Here is a 20,140-nt window from a genome sequence, read left to right on the forward strand (position 1 = left end):
CCAAATCTAAAGGAAAACTTTTTTCTTTATGGATTTTGTAAAATGACTATTTTCTTTTTAAAGTAAATACTTCAATAGTAACATGGACAAAATACCAGCAGGCCATGCACAGAAGAGGAAAATGTCCATTTAACACTTGCAAAAGTACACGGCCTCGCTAGGGGTCAGGGAAACGAGATCCGGCCGATACACCGCCGCGCCCAGTCTCCATGTGGTCCGCGGTGCGCCGAGGTTCCTGCTTGTCCGCGTCGTCTCCAGCTCTCGGCCTACTGTCGTTTCCCAACAAGCAGGTTGGCCAGCTGCCCTCCACACGGGCACTGCCACTTACAGCCCTCCAGCAGCACGTGGGGTCCAGTAGGTCCGAGGTCACTGGTGGCCGATTTGCTGCCCTTTTCTCCTGCACACACAGGTGGCGCTGCACAGCCCCTTGGGGAGTCTCCGACCTCTTGGAGGCTGCAAGTGGAAGGGTTCCGTGTCCCCCTCCGCCTCTCCCTCACCTCTTGCTCTTTCCCTGCTATGGTGATAATGCGCAGGTGGTTCAGATGGTTCAGCTACAAGATGAAACCCACCCCCCACCATCGGGCGAGGAGGTCCCTGCCAGACTGTGGACTTGCAGTGTGAATGAGAAACATTTGCTGGGCCTGACCAACTAGGGCTGCAAAACAAATAACCTCAAAGTCACAGGCGTAACGACTCTCTAAGGTATGGGCCTAGAAACAGAACCGCTGGACACGAACGCGCACAGCCTGGCACAGAACTGGCAGCTCCCAGGCGGCAGTTGGTGGGACCCAGCCCACCCGAGTTTGAGAGTTTCCCAAATCAACAGGGCCCCTTCCCGTGAGAAGCTTGGACAGGAACGCCCACAACACAGCATGTTCCCCTTGTAATCGCTGTTTCACACGGTGGCCACTAGACGCTTGAAATGCGGCTAGGGTTGCTGAAAAACTGAGGTTTTTTAGCATAATCTTTATCATACTGTTACCGTTTAGTCCCCTTACACCCTCCTCCCCCCAATCACCACACTGCCGTGCATGAGTCCTTTTTCCTTTTCCTCAGTCCCTCCACTCTCTCCTCTCCCGTCTGCACTAGCTGCCATCTTGCTGGTTTCTTAAGACTTAAAATATAGAGTATTTTTTAGTAAGCACTGTATTTGTGTACACATAAAATATTTTAATAAGTTTTATGTTGATTGCAAATGTTTAAATAACACTTTAGATGTATAGGGTCAAATACACTTAATTTCAGCCGCCCTCTTCACTTTCAAACGCGGCTGCTCAAGAGCCAAGATCACACGTGTAGCCCACAATGCATTTCGACTGAGCAACTCTGCTCCAGACTCAGGCCACGCCCCTTGAGAGCCCAGCTCTCAAACCAACCTGATTACAGACTGGTACCTTAAGGCAGCCGGTCCTTGCCGACTGCAGCCTGAGGCCCAAGGCTCTGCATGTCACACAACCACATGCGTTACAGGTGCGAGGGGGCACCACGGTGCTTCTGCATGCGTCAGCACGTACACCCGGTGAACCGGGTGCTGCCGATCTGTCTTAGTTATGAAAGGCGGGTCAGTGGCTGCCACTTCCTACCTTTATGGCCTTGAAGTTCCTTTTTGCCCTAGTCCTCTCCTAGTCCCACCGTAGCCACCTTGGTGGTCCGCGCCTGATACAAACCCCCTTCAGGCTTTTCCTGCCATATCTGACCTCTACTCCTCCTTAAATAACCAGAGGCAACAATTTAACAGGCTGCATCAGATTAGAGCATGGCTCATTTAGACTCAGATGACAACCAGCCAAACTGCTGCATTTGAGCAACTCCCCTCTCGTTTTCCTCTGGGGTCTGCCGATGGTCACCTCAAGTCCAAATCTTTTCCTTGCTTGACTCCTTGGATGCTGGGAATGAGAGGATGGCGTTAAACCCTCTGCAAACATCCTCACACCTGTCCTCCCCCACACCTGTGGGATTGGTCACGTTTGGACATCCACAGTGCAGCTACTCCCGTGGCCCAGCAGGCTCCTCCTGGTGGAGAGCTAAGCAGGTGAGGTGCCCCAGACTGGTCTGGTGAGACCATGGACCGTGCTGGGCAAACTGCCACTGCGGCCCGAGCCAGCCCCTCGTGGGGTTCCGCAGGAGCAGACCGACAGTGCCCCTGGCCTGTCTCGGGGTTAACCCACAGGGCATTGTTCTGGCAACAGGCCCCGGGGTGGGGGTGGGGGTGGGGGTGGGGAGGCAAGGCCTCTGTGTCCAGTGACGCTGGCCTGACTTCACGTGGTTCTGAAACGCACCACGGAAGGCAGGCCGGGCCACACACAGCCACGCTGCTTGACATCAGAAATGAAAAGGTCGAGACCATTTTACAGTCGCTTTATTTAACAAAATTTACTCCAACTTCTATATATAAATGTGTTTCAAAAACAGAGCAGCAGGCACACAAACTGTTAACACAGGACCTCTAATAACGCTTAGAACGGGTTATGAAATGTTTTTTTGCTCACGTTGACACGGACAGATTCAAACATTATCTGAAAGGCCGAGCGGCAGCACGCGCTCACTCTCCAGGCGGGCGGCTTGGGCAGCAGGTCCCGGAGCGAGGGGGCGGGGCTTGGGGGCTCACACCGTTTCGTTCTCTGCGGCACTCCACTCGGCTCAGCAGGGGGCTTCACAACACTGTTTGGGGCTGGGGGTCAAAAGGTGAGTGAAGTATAACCTACCAGTTATTTTTTTTAAACTTTCTTTGTCATGTCATAAATATAACAAGGGCACCTCATTTCTGCTCCCCAAAAGAAAATCTACTTAAAAAAAAATAAGCGTAACATGTTTTCATTAGTAAGTGCAATTAATACAATTTAGTGAACACAGGTCCTTCGAAATCATGGCGACAAGTACACAAATACTCAACACGGTTCTGCTGCCTTCTCCGGCGGTCAGCGCCGCCGCCGGCGCCGCGGCGCGCTTCAGGCCGCTCACCTGCACGTTAACAAGCCGCTCCCCATCGTCTCTTCCCCGGGGAGGACGGCCACTGTCCGCGCTCTCGCTTGTCACGCCTCCCAGGAGCCCTCTTAATTCCTTAACGAGCACGGGAACTCGGAAACCCCCTAAGGCTGAGCTACACATCCGACCCGCACAAATTAGCTCTGTACAAGTACACTGACTGCGTTAGGTTAGGTAACACTTGAAAAGGAGTGGATGCTGCGAAGTGGGAGTATTTCATGCTGACAGTGAACACTCGGACCTGTCGCGGTCCTCTCTCCTGACGGGCCGTGGCGGAAGCTTTCAGGAGAGATGCTAGTTAAGTAGTGAGGTATAGGAGGGGAAAGATAAGCCACGGCCTTTTCTTCTCCTCCTCGTCCTATCTCTGGAGGCCCCTGGCACGCCGGAGGGGTGCGGACTGGCCTCCTGTGTGTAGTGGAGTCGCCCACAGCTCCGTCTCCCCAAGAGCACCGGCTGGAAATGCCAGGGACCCAATACTGCCAGGGCCGGGCCGGCGGGCTGTCCGCTCCCGGCAGTTCCTACGGATCAGACCCACACTCACTGTGCTTTCATTTTCTAAAAGTGAGACCAGACTATTATAAAAAGGTACTTCCAAAATAAATTATTTCTAGAATACAAAACGTTTTATATTTTCTAACCCATCTAATTTCATTATAAAATAGGAAATCAGAAAATTAGCTACTAGTTTTCATATGGTAAAAAATATTGATATGTGTACATACACATATATACACATATAAAAATCCAAATTTCAATTTCAACAAAAAGCAACCAACTCAATGATTATGTCCTGAATCACACGAGACACGCTAACTGCCTGTAATGAGAAACGACCACCAAGGACAACTGCAGTCCCACCTACCAGAGGGCGGTTGAAGACTATCCCACATGGGGGGGGGGAACACGGCACGTCTCCGACTCCCCGACACGACGCAAACACTGCTCAGATGTGAGCGTCCCCAGCTGTGCTCACTACGCCAGCCCGGCCCTGACAGAGGCGCTTGCGGTGACAGGCTCTCAGCCACTGCTGTTCTGCAGGGCGGCCGGAGCCCTGCGGCGTGGGCAGGGGAGGGCCGAGCTGCAGTCCAAGCCCCCTGCCAACTGTCTGCCCGAGAGGCCCCGCGGCGCACAGGGCGGGCTTTTCTCGGCGCACACGAAGGTGCTGTGCGCACCACTCAGCACGGGTCCGGACATCTGATGGGAGGCGGGGAGCAGGAATGGTCTTGGAGCTGCTTCCTAGGAAAGTGAGCAACGGGGACAGTGTGACTGCAGCTAAGGTCAACTAGAAGGGGGGACTGTCGTCGAGGAAAACCCGGGACAGTGTTCCTGTAAGTGTAGCAAAGGTGGTGGCATGCTTCCATTTAGTGGATTCCTGACAGTTTTTTGTATCTTCCCGAGGGAAAAGCTTTATGGGCCTCAAAGGCACAAGGGAAAGGGACGGGAGGGGAGAGGGGAGTGATGCTATCCCACAGGTGGGCCCGTTCAGAAAGGCGGTGCAGTCTGGGGGCGGTGTCCGCGAGCCGGCAGCGCCGGCCCGCACGCAGTCTTCACCCCGTCTGTGGACGGGTCTCCAAAGGACAATTCTGCCGTCTGCCGTGCTGAAGCCAAACGGTCTCCGCAGGCCCACCTCGAGTTGCCTTCCCAGGTTTAATCTGTATTGTAAGAAGCCTGGTCATTCACATTCTTAATTGGCTACTTTTATGAGAGGGCTAAGGGTAAGCAGGAAGGAGACTTCAGATATTTTTCCTCTGTGACCTTTTCTGTTTTTCAAAAAGGTACGTTCCCTCCCCAATTGTCATAAATTGAAAAATTGTACTTAAAAAAAAACCCCACAAAGGCTTGAAAATGTTTTTTCTTCCCTAACACCTGCTGTTGAAGTAGCAAATTCAGGCAAACCCTTACAATCACTCTCAAACATTTTCTGAAAATGCACAGTTCTCTGTGCTATAAAGAACACTTATTAAGGGTCCTAGAGGGGGTGAGGGATTTAAAAAAAAATGGCCACTTTTCTGTCACCAAATTTAGGACAACTGCAGAAAATACAATTTCTCTTAGGTACCAAATATTCAGGAGACAAGTTATGGCAAAAAAAAAAGTGTGTGGTGTGTGCACACCAGACGCGGGTTTAATTCATCAGTAGCATTCTGTTAAATGGGCACACGTAAAACACTCTCCACCACTCAGTCCTGAATGGGTCACAAGAGCTTTGAATCTACTCAGGACAAGAGCTTTGAATCTACTCAGGAAAAGGGTGCTACACAAAGAAATCTCAGATCCCACTGAATCCTGCTGCAAGCTTCCCTTCTCTCCAGAAAAAAAGCATGTCCGTAAATTGTGCGTACACTTGCAGAGGCTTCAAATACCTTCCAAGTTCCGGTCACATATCCGGTTGAGCCCGACCTCTGGTTCTCAACACCCCACACGGGATCTGAAGGACTGCTGATGCTCACATTCCCACAACCTGTATTTCTCCTACTGAGTCAAGGACAGGAGAAAAAAACAAAATGAAACAAAACAACACCCAACCCTAACCAGAATAAACTAAAAGAAAAACAGTTTGCTTCGAACACCAGTTTTTCCCTTATTTGCCCTTGGAATAAAGAACATCCCAATCTCTAGTTGCTTCTATCAAGTGCCGCTGGCCGTGGCTCATCCACTCCTCCTGGTCCTCGTAGAGCCGTCCACAGAACCAGCACTTGAACGTGCACTGCGAGTCATCGGGCAAGGAGTCCACCACCTGGTAGTTGTTCTTGTGGACTTTTTTCAGTTTCATTTTCAGCATCATTTGCCTTTTTATCTGGTTGGCCTCCTCCACGTTCTGGTAGGTCAGCCGAACGTGGTGCCGTCTGATGCCTAGCTGACACCTGGTCCTCTCCGACAGGACGACTTTGAGGACGTTGCCTTTGTACTTGTTTATTACCTTCATCACGTTGGTCACTTCCGGTGAGTCGACATCAGGGTGGTTGAGCACGATGACGGGCTGGTTCCGACGGGGGCATTTAATCAGCTGGTCTGGTTTAGCTGCTATCAGTCGAAGCTGTCTCGCAACCTGAAAAATCGAAGGCTCCTTGAGACAGTGGCTGGGATCAGCCTGAATTCTGCTTCTCTTCCTGGAGGGATTCACATGCTTGGCTTTATTTTTATTTATTGGAAGACGTCTGGAAATCATTTTCCCTTGCTTACTTAATTCACTGCTTCCGTGCTGACTGAGCAGGGAGCCAGTTCTTTTCAGGGTGGTGCTATGAACAGCACTCTCTTTTCTTGGTTTAGGCCGAAGGGATGTGTCAAGGTTATGGGACATGTCTACTGGCCCGCTCTCGCTTGTCGAAGCCTGTAAGTCTGAGTCTGTCGGTCTCACTGGGCAGAGTGGAATGGGTTTTATTAACTGGGTCTCACTGCAAGGGATACTGACAGGCGCTTCACATGTAGCCTCTATAATGTGGGCATCCTTGGAGGAATTGAGAACCCTCAACACTGCCCCTTTGGGGATCAACACTGGAGTAGCAGCAGGAGCTTTCCTGGTTATTCGGCTTTCGGTTTTCCCATTGCTGCCTTCTACAAATGGTGGATATATCTGCCGTCCACTAATGCCACCATCATCCCGAGGTTTTGAGAAAGTACCTGTGGAATAGCCACTGCCAGTAAATGGCACACTAATTTCTTCAGGGGTAGCTCTCGAAGTTCCCTTTGATGCCTGCCCTACAGAACGACGTTGTGCGTTGCTTGCAGCCAGAGACGAAGGCTTGCCACAGGATTCAATTAACTGAGCGATCTTTCTGCGCAAGAGTTCAATTGACTTTATTTTGGAAGTTGAACTATTCCACTTAACACTCTCTGGGACATCTTCAGATCCAGAGCTCAGCGAAAACACCGATGAGATGACCGGGCCATCGAAAGGGTCATTAGTCCTTTCAGAATTCTTCAACGCCAAAGGCTCCTCCCCAGGCTGTTGAGACCTGGTCCTATCTTCCCCCGTTATGTTTATGTGTAAATACTCACTTCTATATTGAGAGGAAATCTCGCCTGTATTTGAAACTGCTTTGTATTCCTCTGTCTGGCTGTCTTTCAGCTTCCTAGCAGATGGAAGCATCCTTACAGGAATACTGATCTCACTTCTGGATTCCAAGTCATTTTTACTTATGGGCAAAAAGCCCTTTTCTCCAGAGAAGGAGATGGTAGTAGGTGATGCCGTGAGAGGAAAACACTGCTGCGGGTCGCTGTGCAAACGTTTCCTGCCGTCCGTGAAAGGAACAGCAGCTTTATATGGGAAAGGATGTGAGGCAGAGCCAAGGCTACGGAGAACACTGTTTTTCACTATGGATAACGAAGAGTGATCTTTCAGGGTGGCGGGGGGAAGGGCGGTTCTATGGGGATACACAGGACTTCTCTTCTGCAAGTCCTCCGCTCCAGCCGAGCTGAGGAGGGATTCCGCACAGCTGTACACACTGGAATTGGACATGAACATATCATAGGACCTGATCCATTTCACATTTTTCACTTGCTTCTGAACTGACCGAAGGTTATCCAGGCCTCCGAGTTCTCCAATGTTCCCTTCAATCGTCAGGGACTTGGTTTGTTCTGCAGAAGCTGTTTTTTCTCGTCCATTTGAACCCTTCTCTTTACCCATACGCCCAGGGTGACCTCTATCACCCCCGCCAGCCTCTAGGCGATTATTTTCTTCCAGGGGGAACAGTTTCAGAACAAGCTGCTGTGTTCCATTGACAACCTTCACATCTATCAGCTGGGCTAAACAGTTTGCAGGGACGACGAGCTCCGCTGGTGCCACCACGGTCAGCGGCATTCCGGGCTGAACGGGCTCTGTGGCCGGGGACAGCACTTCCACCTCCACGCTTCTGTTCTCGAACACACTGGCTTCGCTGGGCTCCAGCCGGGGCCCCTTATTGGGGACACACACCACATCTTTCTGGAATTCCTTCAATTCGGGCACCAATGTGATGTTGTGCATTTTGTCTTTGTTAGTCTGTAGGGAGAACCTCGAAAGTTGATCCGACAACTTGCTCTGTAGTGTGGAGCCTGGATCGGAGGCTTTTGAAAGCTCTGCACTTTGTTTCGACGCGCTGGTCCTCTTCGGCTCCGGCTTGGTGACAACTTTGGGTGGCCGTTTCCCACCAGCCTTCTCGTGAACCCTCTTCCTGTGTTTGACGATGTAGTCGTTCCGGATAGCACCGTAGTCGCAGTACTCACACCGGTAAGGGAAGATGCCCGTGTGTTTCACCAGGTGCCTCTGAAACTCCCCCTTTGTGTAGGAGATGTGGCTGCAGTGAGAGCAAATGAACTTGATCTCTTCGTGTTGAAGTGTGTGCTTCCTGTACTGCAGAGGATCCTTTGTGGAAAAGCGACATTTATCACAATAGTACTTGCCTGGTTTAAAGTTCCTTACCTTGAACTTGTTATTGCTGGGGCTTGCGATGGTTTCCGCTTTATTTCCAATGTGAGCTGCACTGGGATTACTGTTCCCAAAAGGCAGGTGGGGCGAAGCCACCCCAAGGCTGCACTGGAAGCACACGTATCTGTCTTCCTTCTGGCCCTGCCCGGGCCCCTTCCTCAGATCCTGGGAAGGGATCTGGTGAACGCTCTTGCACTTGGCACACGTGGCGGTGGCCAGCAGGGTGGCCTCCGCCTCTGAGCCCTGGTACAGAGGCGACTGGGCTTCCTGTCTGTCTGGCCGAGTGGCTCTATTAGCGTTAGGCTGTCTGGGTGACATGGTCAAAGAACTGTGTCCATCATTCACTTGTGAACTGAACAACTGCTGTCCAATATCCTTCATCTTCTTTATTTGCATTTCCTAACAGAGTCCACTGGCATCCAGAAAGACTTGGCATGATAGAATCCTTCCGAGGCAGCCTTCAACAAACGGTGGCCAGCGGACGTGCAGTTACTTCCCGGAAGCATGCTTAGTCATCTGTTTTTAAACACCACCACACAGGCGCATGGTCCCGAAGCATGGCTGTGTCCGAGTCTGATATTCCATGCAACCCTAAAGGGGAAAAAAGAAATCAGAGAGCGTGATGAACATATGAGCAGAGCAGAAGGGTTAGCTGAGCTATTTCCAAACTTACCCTGTAAATGACCTTGGGGATTTATGCCAAATCTCGACATAGTTAGTATCTTAGACACATGTGGGTAACACATAACACAACCGAGCTGGCAAATAAGAAACATAAACTGAAACTAGCTTCAAACTTGTCAATTGAGACCAGCTCTGAACATCCACAAGGAGGAAGGAAATCACAGCCTCATTCAAATAGCCTCTGTCAGGGACAGTTATTTTTAAGTGTCCCCGAGCGCATCCCAGCGGTGTCACAGGCATACTTTCACACTCGCCTCACTAGCAGCTAGCGCGGTACATTGTCGTTTCAGCTCTTACACGTGTGAGCTGCCAAGCAGAGCAGCCAGGGCTCCGGATCAGGAGTCCACGTGTCTCTACATCACAGCTAGAGCCCAGTGCGGACCCCTGGCCTCACGCACACACTCCATTCACTCTCAAACAGTGGGTCAACACCGACAGTGTTATAGGGACATGTTTTCCTCCCTCAACACCTCACTGCACCTCTGTCATAGACCAGGAACTGTTCTAAATCTGCAGGGCAGTGAGCAAAGCAAATTAGTCCCCACCCTCATGACTGTCAGACAGTAACTAGGAACAATGGATGGCAGGGGATGGGGATTAACCACGTGATCAAGCTGTAGGGCTGGGCGCGGAGGTGAGAAGAGCCAGCAAAGGCTCCAGATGGGTAGAACTCTGCGTGGAGACCCCAGAGCAGCCATGGAGTGAGCATGTGGCTGTTTGGGGGAAGGAGTTTCAGGCAGAGGAGCAAAGGTCTGTGGAATGTGGGCCTGAAGCAGCAGAGGGACAGGAAGGGGCTGACTTCTCAGTCAGCCCTTCAGGTGGGAAGGAGTGGGGGGGGGGCGGGCAGAGGGAGGAGTGAACAGCAGAGAAGGGGGGGATGGGGGCTGGCCAAGGCAGGATCTACAACACAGGGTCCTAGGACTCAGCTTCTCGTCTCCCTGAGAAAGCCGGGGAGAGGCTGCAGCAGCCACAGGATGTGATCCGGGCAGCAATACCAGTGCCAGCCTCCAGCGGCTACGGAAGGAATGACGGCAGCAGAGACACCTGCCGGGACAGGGAGTGGCCCAGACTGTGGCAGTGGAGGCAGAGCTGTTTCTATGGGGCAAGTGCCACAAGTAACAGCGACTACTTCATATAAAAATACCATAGTTTGCCGTGTATAATGGACACTGTTTTGCCCACAGTTTTGAAGATAAAATAAGGATGTGCATTATACATGGGCATAATGATTACATACCACGGGTATAATCCGTGCCTAATGTGCACAGAAATATGGGTGCACATTGTACTCGGCAAAATATGGTAATTAAGTACCATTAAGTACCCTTTCTTCCCCCAGAATTCACAAGTAGCACTACGCACAAACCAGTGTAGTTTGGGATCTGTTCAAAGCCTTTCTTTTATGACCTTAAAAATCCACTTAAACCTCTTTGAGCTTCAATTTTTTTTCATCTGGCAGCTAGGACTGAGGAGAGCCGCCCAACCCCTTCCACAGCACGGAGCACACGGGGCGCGTCTGAAGTTCTGCGGGCTCGTCTCCGCGCACAGAGGCACCCGAGGCACGCGGTGTCGGCTCCGTGCGGGCAGCGCTGTGGGAAGGCCGGCAGCTTCCTTTGGGCACACCGGCCGGCCAGGAGCCGTAGAAAAGGCTGGAAGGCCGGTCTGCGGGAGCAGGTCGCTCTGCAGGGTCAAGAGAAACAATCACGGCATGTCCGGGCCTCGCATAAAACCTGCCCTTCTCAAGCATTTTTGGAAACCTTCATAGGAACGCACCACACTGGACACAAAGCTTGATTTTTCTCCCGGAGTGTTATCTTCCCCTCTGTTGGTTTTGCAAATGATAATTATCTCCTCTCAAATGCAGTTCTCACTCAGTCTGCCACGGAGCCGGGGGCATCCGGGGACTCCGTCAGAAGAGCACGCCCGCAAGAGTGTATGTAACAGGACCGATCGAGTGTGCGGCGGCGGCGGCCTGGGGGCTGCCAGCCGCTGCGTGTCCCCTCTGAGCTCAAACATGCCTGCATAGGACAGCGCACACACACTGGACACACTGGCAAACTGGTAAGTGCGGCCCGAGACCAGGACTTTCGTTTTCCTCTCTGCTCCTGCTACACCCAACAAGCAGAACTTTCGGGGGAGGCCCTAGAAGGCGCCACAATTTAATATTCCAGATCAGTCAGCAGACCGAGCGGAAGGAGACCTGAGTGCTGCGGTGACTTCCGCCTCCAGCGGGCACTTCCGCCTCCAGCAGGGACTTCCGCCCGCAGCGGGCACTTCCGCCGCCACCGCCGCGCGGGCTGTCCATCTCCGCGCCTGCTCATCTGCGCTCACCTAGGTTATCTCCGAGCCCCGCCTGACGCTGCTGGTCCCTGAAATCACACACTTCTTGTCATCTAAGTCTACTGACGTCGACGGTGCCCAGCAGCGTTTTCATCCCGTTCCAACAGGGCACGCCGTGGCTGCGGCCACAGCCGAACAGAACCGCGGCCCCAAGGCTGGAAGGGCTGAAAGGAGACCGGGGCAGGGATTCCTGAACCCGGACGCGCCTCAGGAACACCGCCAACACGGCCAGTTCTGGGCTCCGCCCCTCAGCCAGGGAACGTCAGTCTCGGGCGGGGGCGGGGGCAGGGGCGGGGGCGGGGGCGGGGGGGGGAGGAGGGGGGCCTCTGTGGGCAGCAAAAGCACACTGTGTTAGTCTGATGAGAGTCCCTGGTTGAAACTTCCGGCACCATCTAAGCCCTTTGAAACATCTGCACCAGCTGCCCATGCGGCCACGGATAGAACTCCTCTCCTCTCCGGGCAGCCGTTTTGCCCCGCAGTTCTCACGGGGAGGAGCTGACCTTCACGGAAATGAAACCGGCCTCCTTGTGCCTCCCTTACATGCGGCCTCCGGAGCCGCAAACCACCTAACCCTCCTGACAGACTGGCTGCCCGAGGCACACCTCCTCTCACCCAGTCCTCAGTTCCCAACTTCCTTCACGGACCTGCACGGCTCTCACGGACCAGCCTCAAAATGCTACCAGTTCCAGAGAGCGGAGGGGGTCGGAGAGAAAAACAGGAAAGACAACATGACAACCGAACAACAATGTAACAGGCCTGCTGGCACAGCCCGCTCGCCAGCTCTTCCAACTAACACCTGGCGCCTTAACCCTAAGAAACTCTCAAGTAAACCACGTCACGAGGTGCTCTGCTGAAGGAACGTCTGAACCAGGATTCCACTTGTGCACGTCCGGCTTCCCCACACGGCTTCTGGCCTCCAAGTCTTCAAGTCACAGACAGCAATTCTGCCATCTTCCCCTCCTGGGCCTTTTAGAACGTGGGGTGCCATTCCTCTTAAAACTGAAGACCTAACATCCTGAGCTACTGGACGAGGTGACCGTGTACCTAAGCCAGGCAGGCAGCACGGGCCAAGGGAGGAAAGCCCCTGGAGAGGGATCCATGCCGCCTGGCAGCTGGAGGAAGCTCTGCAAAATCACCTCTGCAGTGATGTGGAATTAGAAGTCCATGGGGACAGGGGTCAATGTGCGGCATGCGGCTGTGACCAGCAAACACAGTTTATGGGGACGGCTGGACATCTAGGTCACGACTGCATTACGTCACCTGGGAGAAAGCAGCTTCTTGGCTACTGAACCATTCTCAATAATTCCATGTTTCTATACCGGCATTTCCCTTAGTGCAGCTGAAAAACATGTCAGGCTTCTTTAAAACAAGAAGACATAATCTCTTTGCCCTTTGTAACTTGTGTGGCTAGTCAAGGGGAGGTGAGAGCTCAGATGTAACACCCCAAGTCAAAGGTGAATGGACCAGGTGGACGGCTTTGTTGGCACTTACTAGTGGACAACACCTGAGGCCGCAGCAGACCTGAGCAATGTCCCCCATGGCCCCTGATCCCTCCACCAACTTCTATCTGGTTCACATTCTGGTTCAGCTGGGTCTTCTTGGCAAACTACTGCCCCACGGGCTGAAGGCGGGGGATCCTATAACACACCGCAGATGAAGGGCCGTGCTGGCATGTGCCTGACATGGAGAAGGCGCCCGATAAACGACTGTCACTGCTGCTGCCACTCTTCACCTGCCCTGCAAACTCACAGCACCAGGTAGGGTAGAGCCCCTGTACTCTACCTCCCAAGACTAGAATCCAACATCCTTTTAAATAAGGCAGGAGGGCTCTCAAAAACACAGAAAACGCCCCGTATTTTTAACTTTTGACACATGAAGATGGCTGTGCATAGTAAATTGCCTGTTCTGGACTGGCACAGAGGGAGTTTTTCAGTGCAGCCACCTGCGTCCTCAGCCTGACAACCGCCACACACAGTGTGTGCGCCCCCAAAGTATCCTGTCTTCCTGGGGAAGGCCCGAGTGCAGCCATCGCTGCTGGTGGCTTTTTCCTTCTGACTCTGCGTTCACGTGCCCTGGTCTCTTAACGATTTGTCATGGGGACATGTGGAGCAAAACACCAACTGACAAGCGGTTCAGTGACACCAAGGGCTCTGAACACCATGAGGGGCTGCACGTGTAAGTTCTTATTAAAAAGGAAGCATCTGACTTCTCAGTACTGAAAACGTCAAATGTTCGACAGAATTAGAAGGAAATTAGTCCAACGGCATCTGAAGCTACACAGTCTGGAGTCGGATTACAAGGCTTTAAAGCCCCGCCCCATCGCTCCCCAGGGACAGGGCAAACTGCCCCTTCCTCCTCTGTCAGAGGCAGCAAGGGCACCTGCGCCTCGCAGGGTTGTCCTGAGGATTACCCGTGATAATGTGACGGAAAGTGCTCAGCTCTAAGTTACCCACACGCCATAAACTGTTCAACGTATCTTCCATAAAAAAAAAAAAAAAAAATGACGCCAATCACAAAAATAGTCAAAGGAGTGAACTAACAGGTTTTTTAGCTGCCTCACAATTGCTCTCTCCAGAACATATACTGCATCTCATTTTATAATTTGAATTCTATTTGCTTGGTTGTACTGCCTAAAAGGTAATTTACCTCGGGGGCAAAACCACCCACCTGCCTGACCTGCACAGTGACTGGCAGGTGCTCAGAATGACACAGAGAAGATGCTGGAACCACAACTTGGGTTTACACCGAAGCTCGTTACTAAATTACCTTTTCCTCTCCAAGCCCAGTGAATTGTGCAACGCCCATGTAGCAAACCAACGGGTTTCCATGCTCCAAGTCCACGTGAGAAGCAGCTGGCCAACAGCATCCTGCGCCTGCTAAGTGCATCACCACGTTTCTGTTTGTGAGAGATGCCCACCAGATGTCAGTATGTGTCGGCCAACTGCATCCTTTTTGGACAGGGAAGCAGATTTAGGAAGCTCTTCCCGGAGAGCCTTTCACTGCGGCCCCTGCCTCACCCGCGGCAGGGGCTGGCCTGCAGCTGTGTGTGCTCCTAAAGAGCAAATGGGATAGAGTCGAAGGTTTGGAGTCTGAACTCCGAACCTGTCCCTTTGCTGCTTCCTTAGGCAAGTGATTTCTCTCTGTTCACTGCCAGGCAAGGAAACAGGCTTTGATGCCTTCAAACTTAACAGGTACTTAGGAAAAACAAACTGGATAATGTAGGCAAAGCACCCTGCCTGGTGGCAGAGGCGCTCGCAGATAGCACCTGGTCCTCTTGTGTACTGAGCAGAGGCCAGTGTGTTTGTAAGACATTCTACCTCCAAGTGCCCAGAAGCATGTGGACAGGAATACCTGACTGGGCGAGGTGGGGACGGGGAATCCAACATTAGGTACATAGACTCTTAGTACTTCCCTAGCAGGATGATGATGTTCAGGAAGGAACTTGCCTCTCTCAGCAAAACCCTTTGCAGACCATTACAAAGAGCCAGAATTGAACCGAATTGTACAAAGATCTAAAACTGGAAGAATAGCAATGAAATTACTCATTTTGCAAAACTACCTTCCACCTGGAAATGACTTAAGTGCCAATTGGTGGCCATCGGATGACAAATATTTTTGAATGCTGCTGACAAATGTATGTCCCTGGGACCCTAGCTTTCCTTCTGAACTAGATGGTTCCCTTGGAGCACAGATTGGAGCGAAAGGCTGGGCAAGAGAGTCCCTGTTCTGATGCCTCTGCTATCCACGTGAGAAGCGTGACCATGGACACAGCAATGACCTTGGGACAGCAAGAACAAGCTCCAAAACTTGGGTTTTGACACCATAGCTGTGTGATGCCGGACCTGTTAACTTCTCGGAGCCTGGGTTTTCTCATTTGTAAAAAGGAAAAATAATGCCTGACTTCCAGGGCTGACGTGAGGAAAAGGTAAATATGCAAAGAGCAGGTAACCTTACATTTGGCAATCAGGACATGTTTTGTGAAGAAATAAGTCAACATATTTTTGGAAGACCCCGGGAACATACAAGAGTCTAGTAATCTCCCAAGAAGCAGAAAACTCTTAACAAAGAGGTCCGACAATGTCAAGGTCTGCAGCACGGCGGCAGCTGTGAGGCTGGAGGTGAAGATCCCCCCCATCCCCAATCTATAAAGGAGTTACTCTGGGTTCCACTTGACATTGTGGAAACCGTCAATTGAGACTACTCCAGAAAACAAAAAAAGCTACTATATAGTTTAAAAATTTGAAGAGAAATCCTTTCAAAAGAAAGAAGATGACCAATGTTGGAGTTCTTAAAGTCTAAGACTTATAGTTCTATGTGTGGAAAATAGATGTTAAGTATGTATGTTCTTGCTGGCATAAAAATAAAGGATGTAAAAAATGTAGTGTTCCAATCTCTCAAAATTGCTATTAAATATACCTAATGACTTCAGGTCTCTAAAGGTGACACATTTTGGTATTTCCTTTTCTTGCCTTTAGGGAAAATCAAAATTTCAGAAAAGAAACGGATTAAAAGTATAATGAAGTATAATCAAACGCAGCGGAAATCCCTTCCAGAAAGCCCGTGATTACTAACCCTGCCTGCATCGGGTGCCCACTTCTCCTACGTCCAGGGTGTTAGCCTTCCTCTTTAAAGAGGCCCCTGGGATGGCTGCTCACCCTGCTGGTGCCGGAATACCGGGAGGCTTAGCAAACAAAGGCTGTCGGGGCCACGCCGGGTGCTTCTGATGTGCAGCGAAGGCTGAGAACCACCACCTGACAGGACAGGTGTGGAGGAGCAGTGTGCGGGAGTGGCAACACTATCAACCTCACAGGCAGCCTTTTAGATGCCTAACCCACCTGGGGGTGCTGGGACACAGGTCAAGGCCACCGCCTTGGACTGTAATGAGGTGATTAGGCAACTGGACTCTGAGTCCTACCCTTGCTTTAGCCCTTGTGACCTTGGAAACTTTATCACCGACGCTCTGTAAAGTGCATACCGACAGTGACGGCTGCAGGTTCCCGAAAACTTCAGTGTTCCTGACACTGGCTGGTGTGGGGACCACAATGAGCACATACATGCCAGGGCCGTTTTACCCCCACACCTGCCAGGGGCTGCTGTCTTTAAGGAGCGTAGTAACAGGAGGTGTGGGGGAAAGGAACTGCTACCCTAGTGATCCGATCAGGATGCCCAGTGGCTGGCGGCATCCGCCAACCTTGGAGCACCTTGGCTCAAGTCAGGCAGAAAGGCGCCTGCAGAGGCAGATTAATACATTACCTCAACACTCCTCCAGGTTCACCTTTGACCACCTGCTTCTCCTAAGAAAACAGATCTGGAGAAGCTGCTTGGCCTTTCTAAGGTCAGGGAGTCGGTCAGCTGGTGTCTAATCTAAATCCATTGTGTTACACTAGCGCTGAGTGAGGCTGAGAACAGCAGTCACAGGTGCTGCTGTGCCGGGGGTTCTAACTTCCGGCCTGGAGCTGACAAGCTACAGATGTGAGTCAGAAGCAGGCGGCAGGGGCTCCTCCTGGTCTTCTCAGGCACCCAGGCCCATGCAGCCTCTGCTCCAGGACCTGGCTTCCGCACTCAGGACGCTGGGCAGTCAGCGAGCACTGCTCCACCAGCCCTGCAACAGAAGCCAGACGCATGGGCTGAAGTCCCAGGCTTGCGCAGCCTTGGTTTCTCCAGGCACTCTTCTTCCAGAAAAAGGGATAGTACCCCAAAGTGCTTCTCAAGCAGGGTGTCAGGCAAAGTCACACAAGGAGCTTAAATTGGAGGGGGGGTGGGGGGGTGGGGAGGCTTCCCAGGACTCCCAGGACCCAACGAATCAGATCGTCTTTGCCTGAGGTAGCCTCAGGCACGTGGTTTAAAATCATTCCCAGGTGAGTCTGATGCCTCCCCACCCCACACCACCCCAGGATGACGATGTCTGGATTAGATGATCTCTAGCCACCTTCAACTCCAAGAGTGGATCTTGGACATTGCAGTGGGCTGCGTGTATATCTGCGAACAAAGAACGTGCTATCTTTGCCAGGCAGCTAGAGAACAACTGAGATCGGGAAAACCTCACTGGCAAGGGACTTGTTTGTCACAGTCAACAGTGTAGCACTTGGCCACAGAAGGCACTTAATACGTTCTGGATGGATGGATGGATGGATGAATGAATGAGTCAATGACAGAAAGAACCGATGGCCTGGCTGGTGGCCATGATAAAAATGTTCTTTTTTTCCTCCTCTACACAAAAACTGGCCCAGATCCTCTTCCTTAGAAGCAAACGGACATGTTTTTATTTTCTAACTGCTATTACTAGATTTAAAACAATCTACACTGGTTTAGCATAACACATCAGGGAGGAAGCCCAATAGATAAAATGTCCTCCTCCTTTTTCAATATGTACTTGCAACAAATGTCATCAGCATAACAAAACTGGACACATACAAAAGTGTTACTTTTGAAGACTATGTTTAGATCTAAGATAAAAAATAATTCTATCCTAGATTAAAGATAATATCCATCGATATCATGCAATTTAAAAAGGCGAACACTCTACTTGCATTCTTCTTAGAGACAATTCGATGCTGGTTTCTAAACCACCATTTGCTGGGCTTCAGGAATCCCCCGCCAGCATTTCCTGTTGTGTGTGTACACATCACATCGGCGGTGGGGGGGGGGGGGTGAACTTTGCATGTGTGACTCAGAGATAAACACTCCTCCTACCCTCTCTGCTGTTCGTTCGGTAGGAAAGTCCTTTGACCTTCTGGAGAGCAAGTTCTACCTTATTCTAGATGACTCTAATTCTAAACTTCGGGAACAATGCTTAAGGGCTCTCACAGAACGTTACAGTTTAGCCAGGTAGATTTTCATTTTTAAGCAGGGCAAAGTGCTCAGCATTTGGCACTTCATTTTACAATGGTAGGTTGAGAAATCGTTCACTATCCCAGTCTTTTTTAAGTAGGAGGTACTTTCATGGGGAGACGTTAAATACCCAACGTGCATGAGTAACCTAAACGTTTTTCCTTCATTCTCTCCTTTAGCTTTTCCTTTTTAGTTTAGAAATGTTCATTCTTTTGTCTTGTTTCCCGGGGCCTGAAACTGCCCAACAACCCTAAGGCAACGAGATCAAAGGGCGGGCTGGGATGGGGGAGGTCCCACAGAGTGACATCAGCACCTGGAACAAAACTGACCTTCCCCAGCAAAAGGTGCACGGGTCCTCAAAGGTCAAGCCGGGCCCTGGACATGCCCCAAAACGCCCAAGGAAAGACGATGCCAGTCTGGTTTTCAAGTTTATTGTTGGCACGCTCACACCGACGGTCCACATTATCCGAAGCAAGTCCACAGCTAACAGCATGGGTGCTGGGAGGGACGGCGCAGACCCAAGCAGTTACACCGTGGTCTCTGGGGGCTGTCTGCCCCCCCTTGAGAGATCGCGGGGTTTGCCTCTAACTACTGAAAATCAAAACACGTCAGCGCTTACCTCCGAGGCTTTAAAAATGGCCTCCTGACGACACTTCCTGCTCCGGCCAACCGGTAGAAATTCTCCCAGGAGATGCATCATTTAAAACACAGGGGGCGGCACCGGAGGCCAGCTCCGAGGCTCCACACCAGCAACCGCAGACCGGACGCCGCAGCCTCTCAGGGTCGCGACCTGGCGCGTTTGGGGAGAGCCTGCGGGTCTCCGCGGCACAAAGGCAGGCGGGCAGGCAGAGGACGCTGGACCCTCAACCCACTGCCATCCAGCCCCCCTGGGTTGGTGCTCTGCCCGCACCTTCCGTCCCTCTGTCCGTCTGCCCCCCCCCAACACCCCTCCCGCCCCTCCTCCCCTGTACCCAATCCCCCTTGCCATTCGCCCCTCCCCCAGTCCTAAGCCTGCAGCCAGCCTGCCCTGGGGACCACCGAGCCAGAAAGCCGCAGAGACTTGGGGGGGGGGGCACGCAGAAGCCGGCCTGCACCACCGGTCCCACCCCCAACTCGGCGCGGCCCCCGCAGCCCTCCTCCGCACCCAGACCCCACCTGCCCCGCGCACTCGAACCTGGAGCCCTGGCCCTCCTGCTCAGCTACTCACCAGCGGGTCTGGGTCCAGGGAGCGCGTCTATAACCAGGCCACAGGCCGCCGCTGCCCGTGCCGCTGCCGCGCCCCACACCCGCGGTAGGTCCGGTCCGCTGTAGATCCCTACTCGGGGGCGGAGCCGGGTCCACGCAGCGCCTGCGCAGTGCAGAGAGAAGCTCGGCCGGAGCGGGCGCCCCCGGCTGTCCCTGAGGCTATGCTGCTCCCTGCCTGGTTTCAGCGCCGAGCACAGGCGAAGACACAAGGCAGCCCTGTTCCCGGGCCGAGAGCTCAACCCAATGGCGTCCACGTTCACTACGTGCAGTGTCCTTGCTTAGCCTGGATGTCCATGCGCTCCAGGAGCCTCCCTGCGAAAGCAGAGCTGATTCTGCTCCCAGTGTGGGCCCAGTGGACCGTCTGTGGTCACCCGCTCTGTGCCATGCTTGGTCCAAGCCGAGGGTGCCTTTGTCCCCTGCCCTCGTGGAGCTTGAAGGCCAGCAGCCGGTGAGTAAAGGCGAGAGAAATAAGTCAGGTCTTCATTCTCCCAAGTCTTCCTCTCTTTAGAGCAACAGTGAATGAGATGGCCTGGAAGGCTCAGGTTCGAATCCCAGCTGCTTTACATCTTCGCTCCGGAGCCTTGGGCGAAGAAGTCCCCTGACCTCTCTGAGACAAACCCGAAGCCGCATCTGTTACGGAGGTAGTTG

At 52.2% G+C, this 20,140-nt stretch overlaps 1 protein-coding gene across 7 annotated transcripts; it reads right to left on the reverse strand.

Annotated features, from left to right (window-relative positions):
- Positions 1-2,342: 2,342 nt before the first annotated feature.
- On the reverse strand, positions 2,343-19,583 carry ZNF518B (zinc finger protein 518B). 7 transcript variants are annotated; one of them, XM_045834257.1, is made up of 5 exons: positions 19,455-19,537; positions 18,867-19,057; positions 18,577-18,745; positions 16,670-17,018; positions 2,343-8,983 (listed from the first exon to the last, which is right to left on the reverse strand). In XM_045834257.1, the coding sequence occupies exon 5, from the start codon at positions 8,786-8,788 to the stop codon at positions 5,567-5,569; it is 3,222 nt and encodes a 1,073-aa protein (XP_045690213.1). In that variant the 5' UTR covers positions 8,789-8,983; positions 16,670-17,018; positions 18,577-18,745; positions 18,867-19,057; positions 19,455-19,537; the 3' UTR covers positions 2,343-5,566. The 7 variants fall into 7 exon arrangements, with proteins under 7 accessions (XP_045690213.1, XP_045690211.1, XP_045690214.1 ...); XM_045834255.1 differs by having other exon boundaries at positions 18,867-19,065; XM_045834258.1 differs by having other exon boundaries at positions 18,867-19,037; positions 19,455-19,534.
- Between the last annotated feature and the right edge of the window lie 557 nt (positions 19,584-20,140).

This window comes from Phyllostomus hastatus, unplaced genomic scaffold (genome assembly GCF_019186645.2).
Source record: "Phyllostomus hastatus isolate PE091 unplaced genomic scaffold, TTU_PhHast_1.1 phas_contig_196, whole genome shotgun sequence".
Taxonomy (NCBI): Eukaryota; Metazoa; Chordata; class Mammalia; order Chiroptera; family Phyllostomidae; genus Phyllostomus; species Phyllostomus hastatus.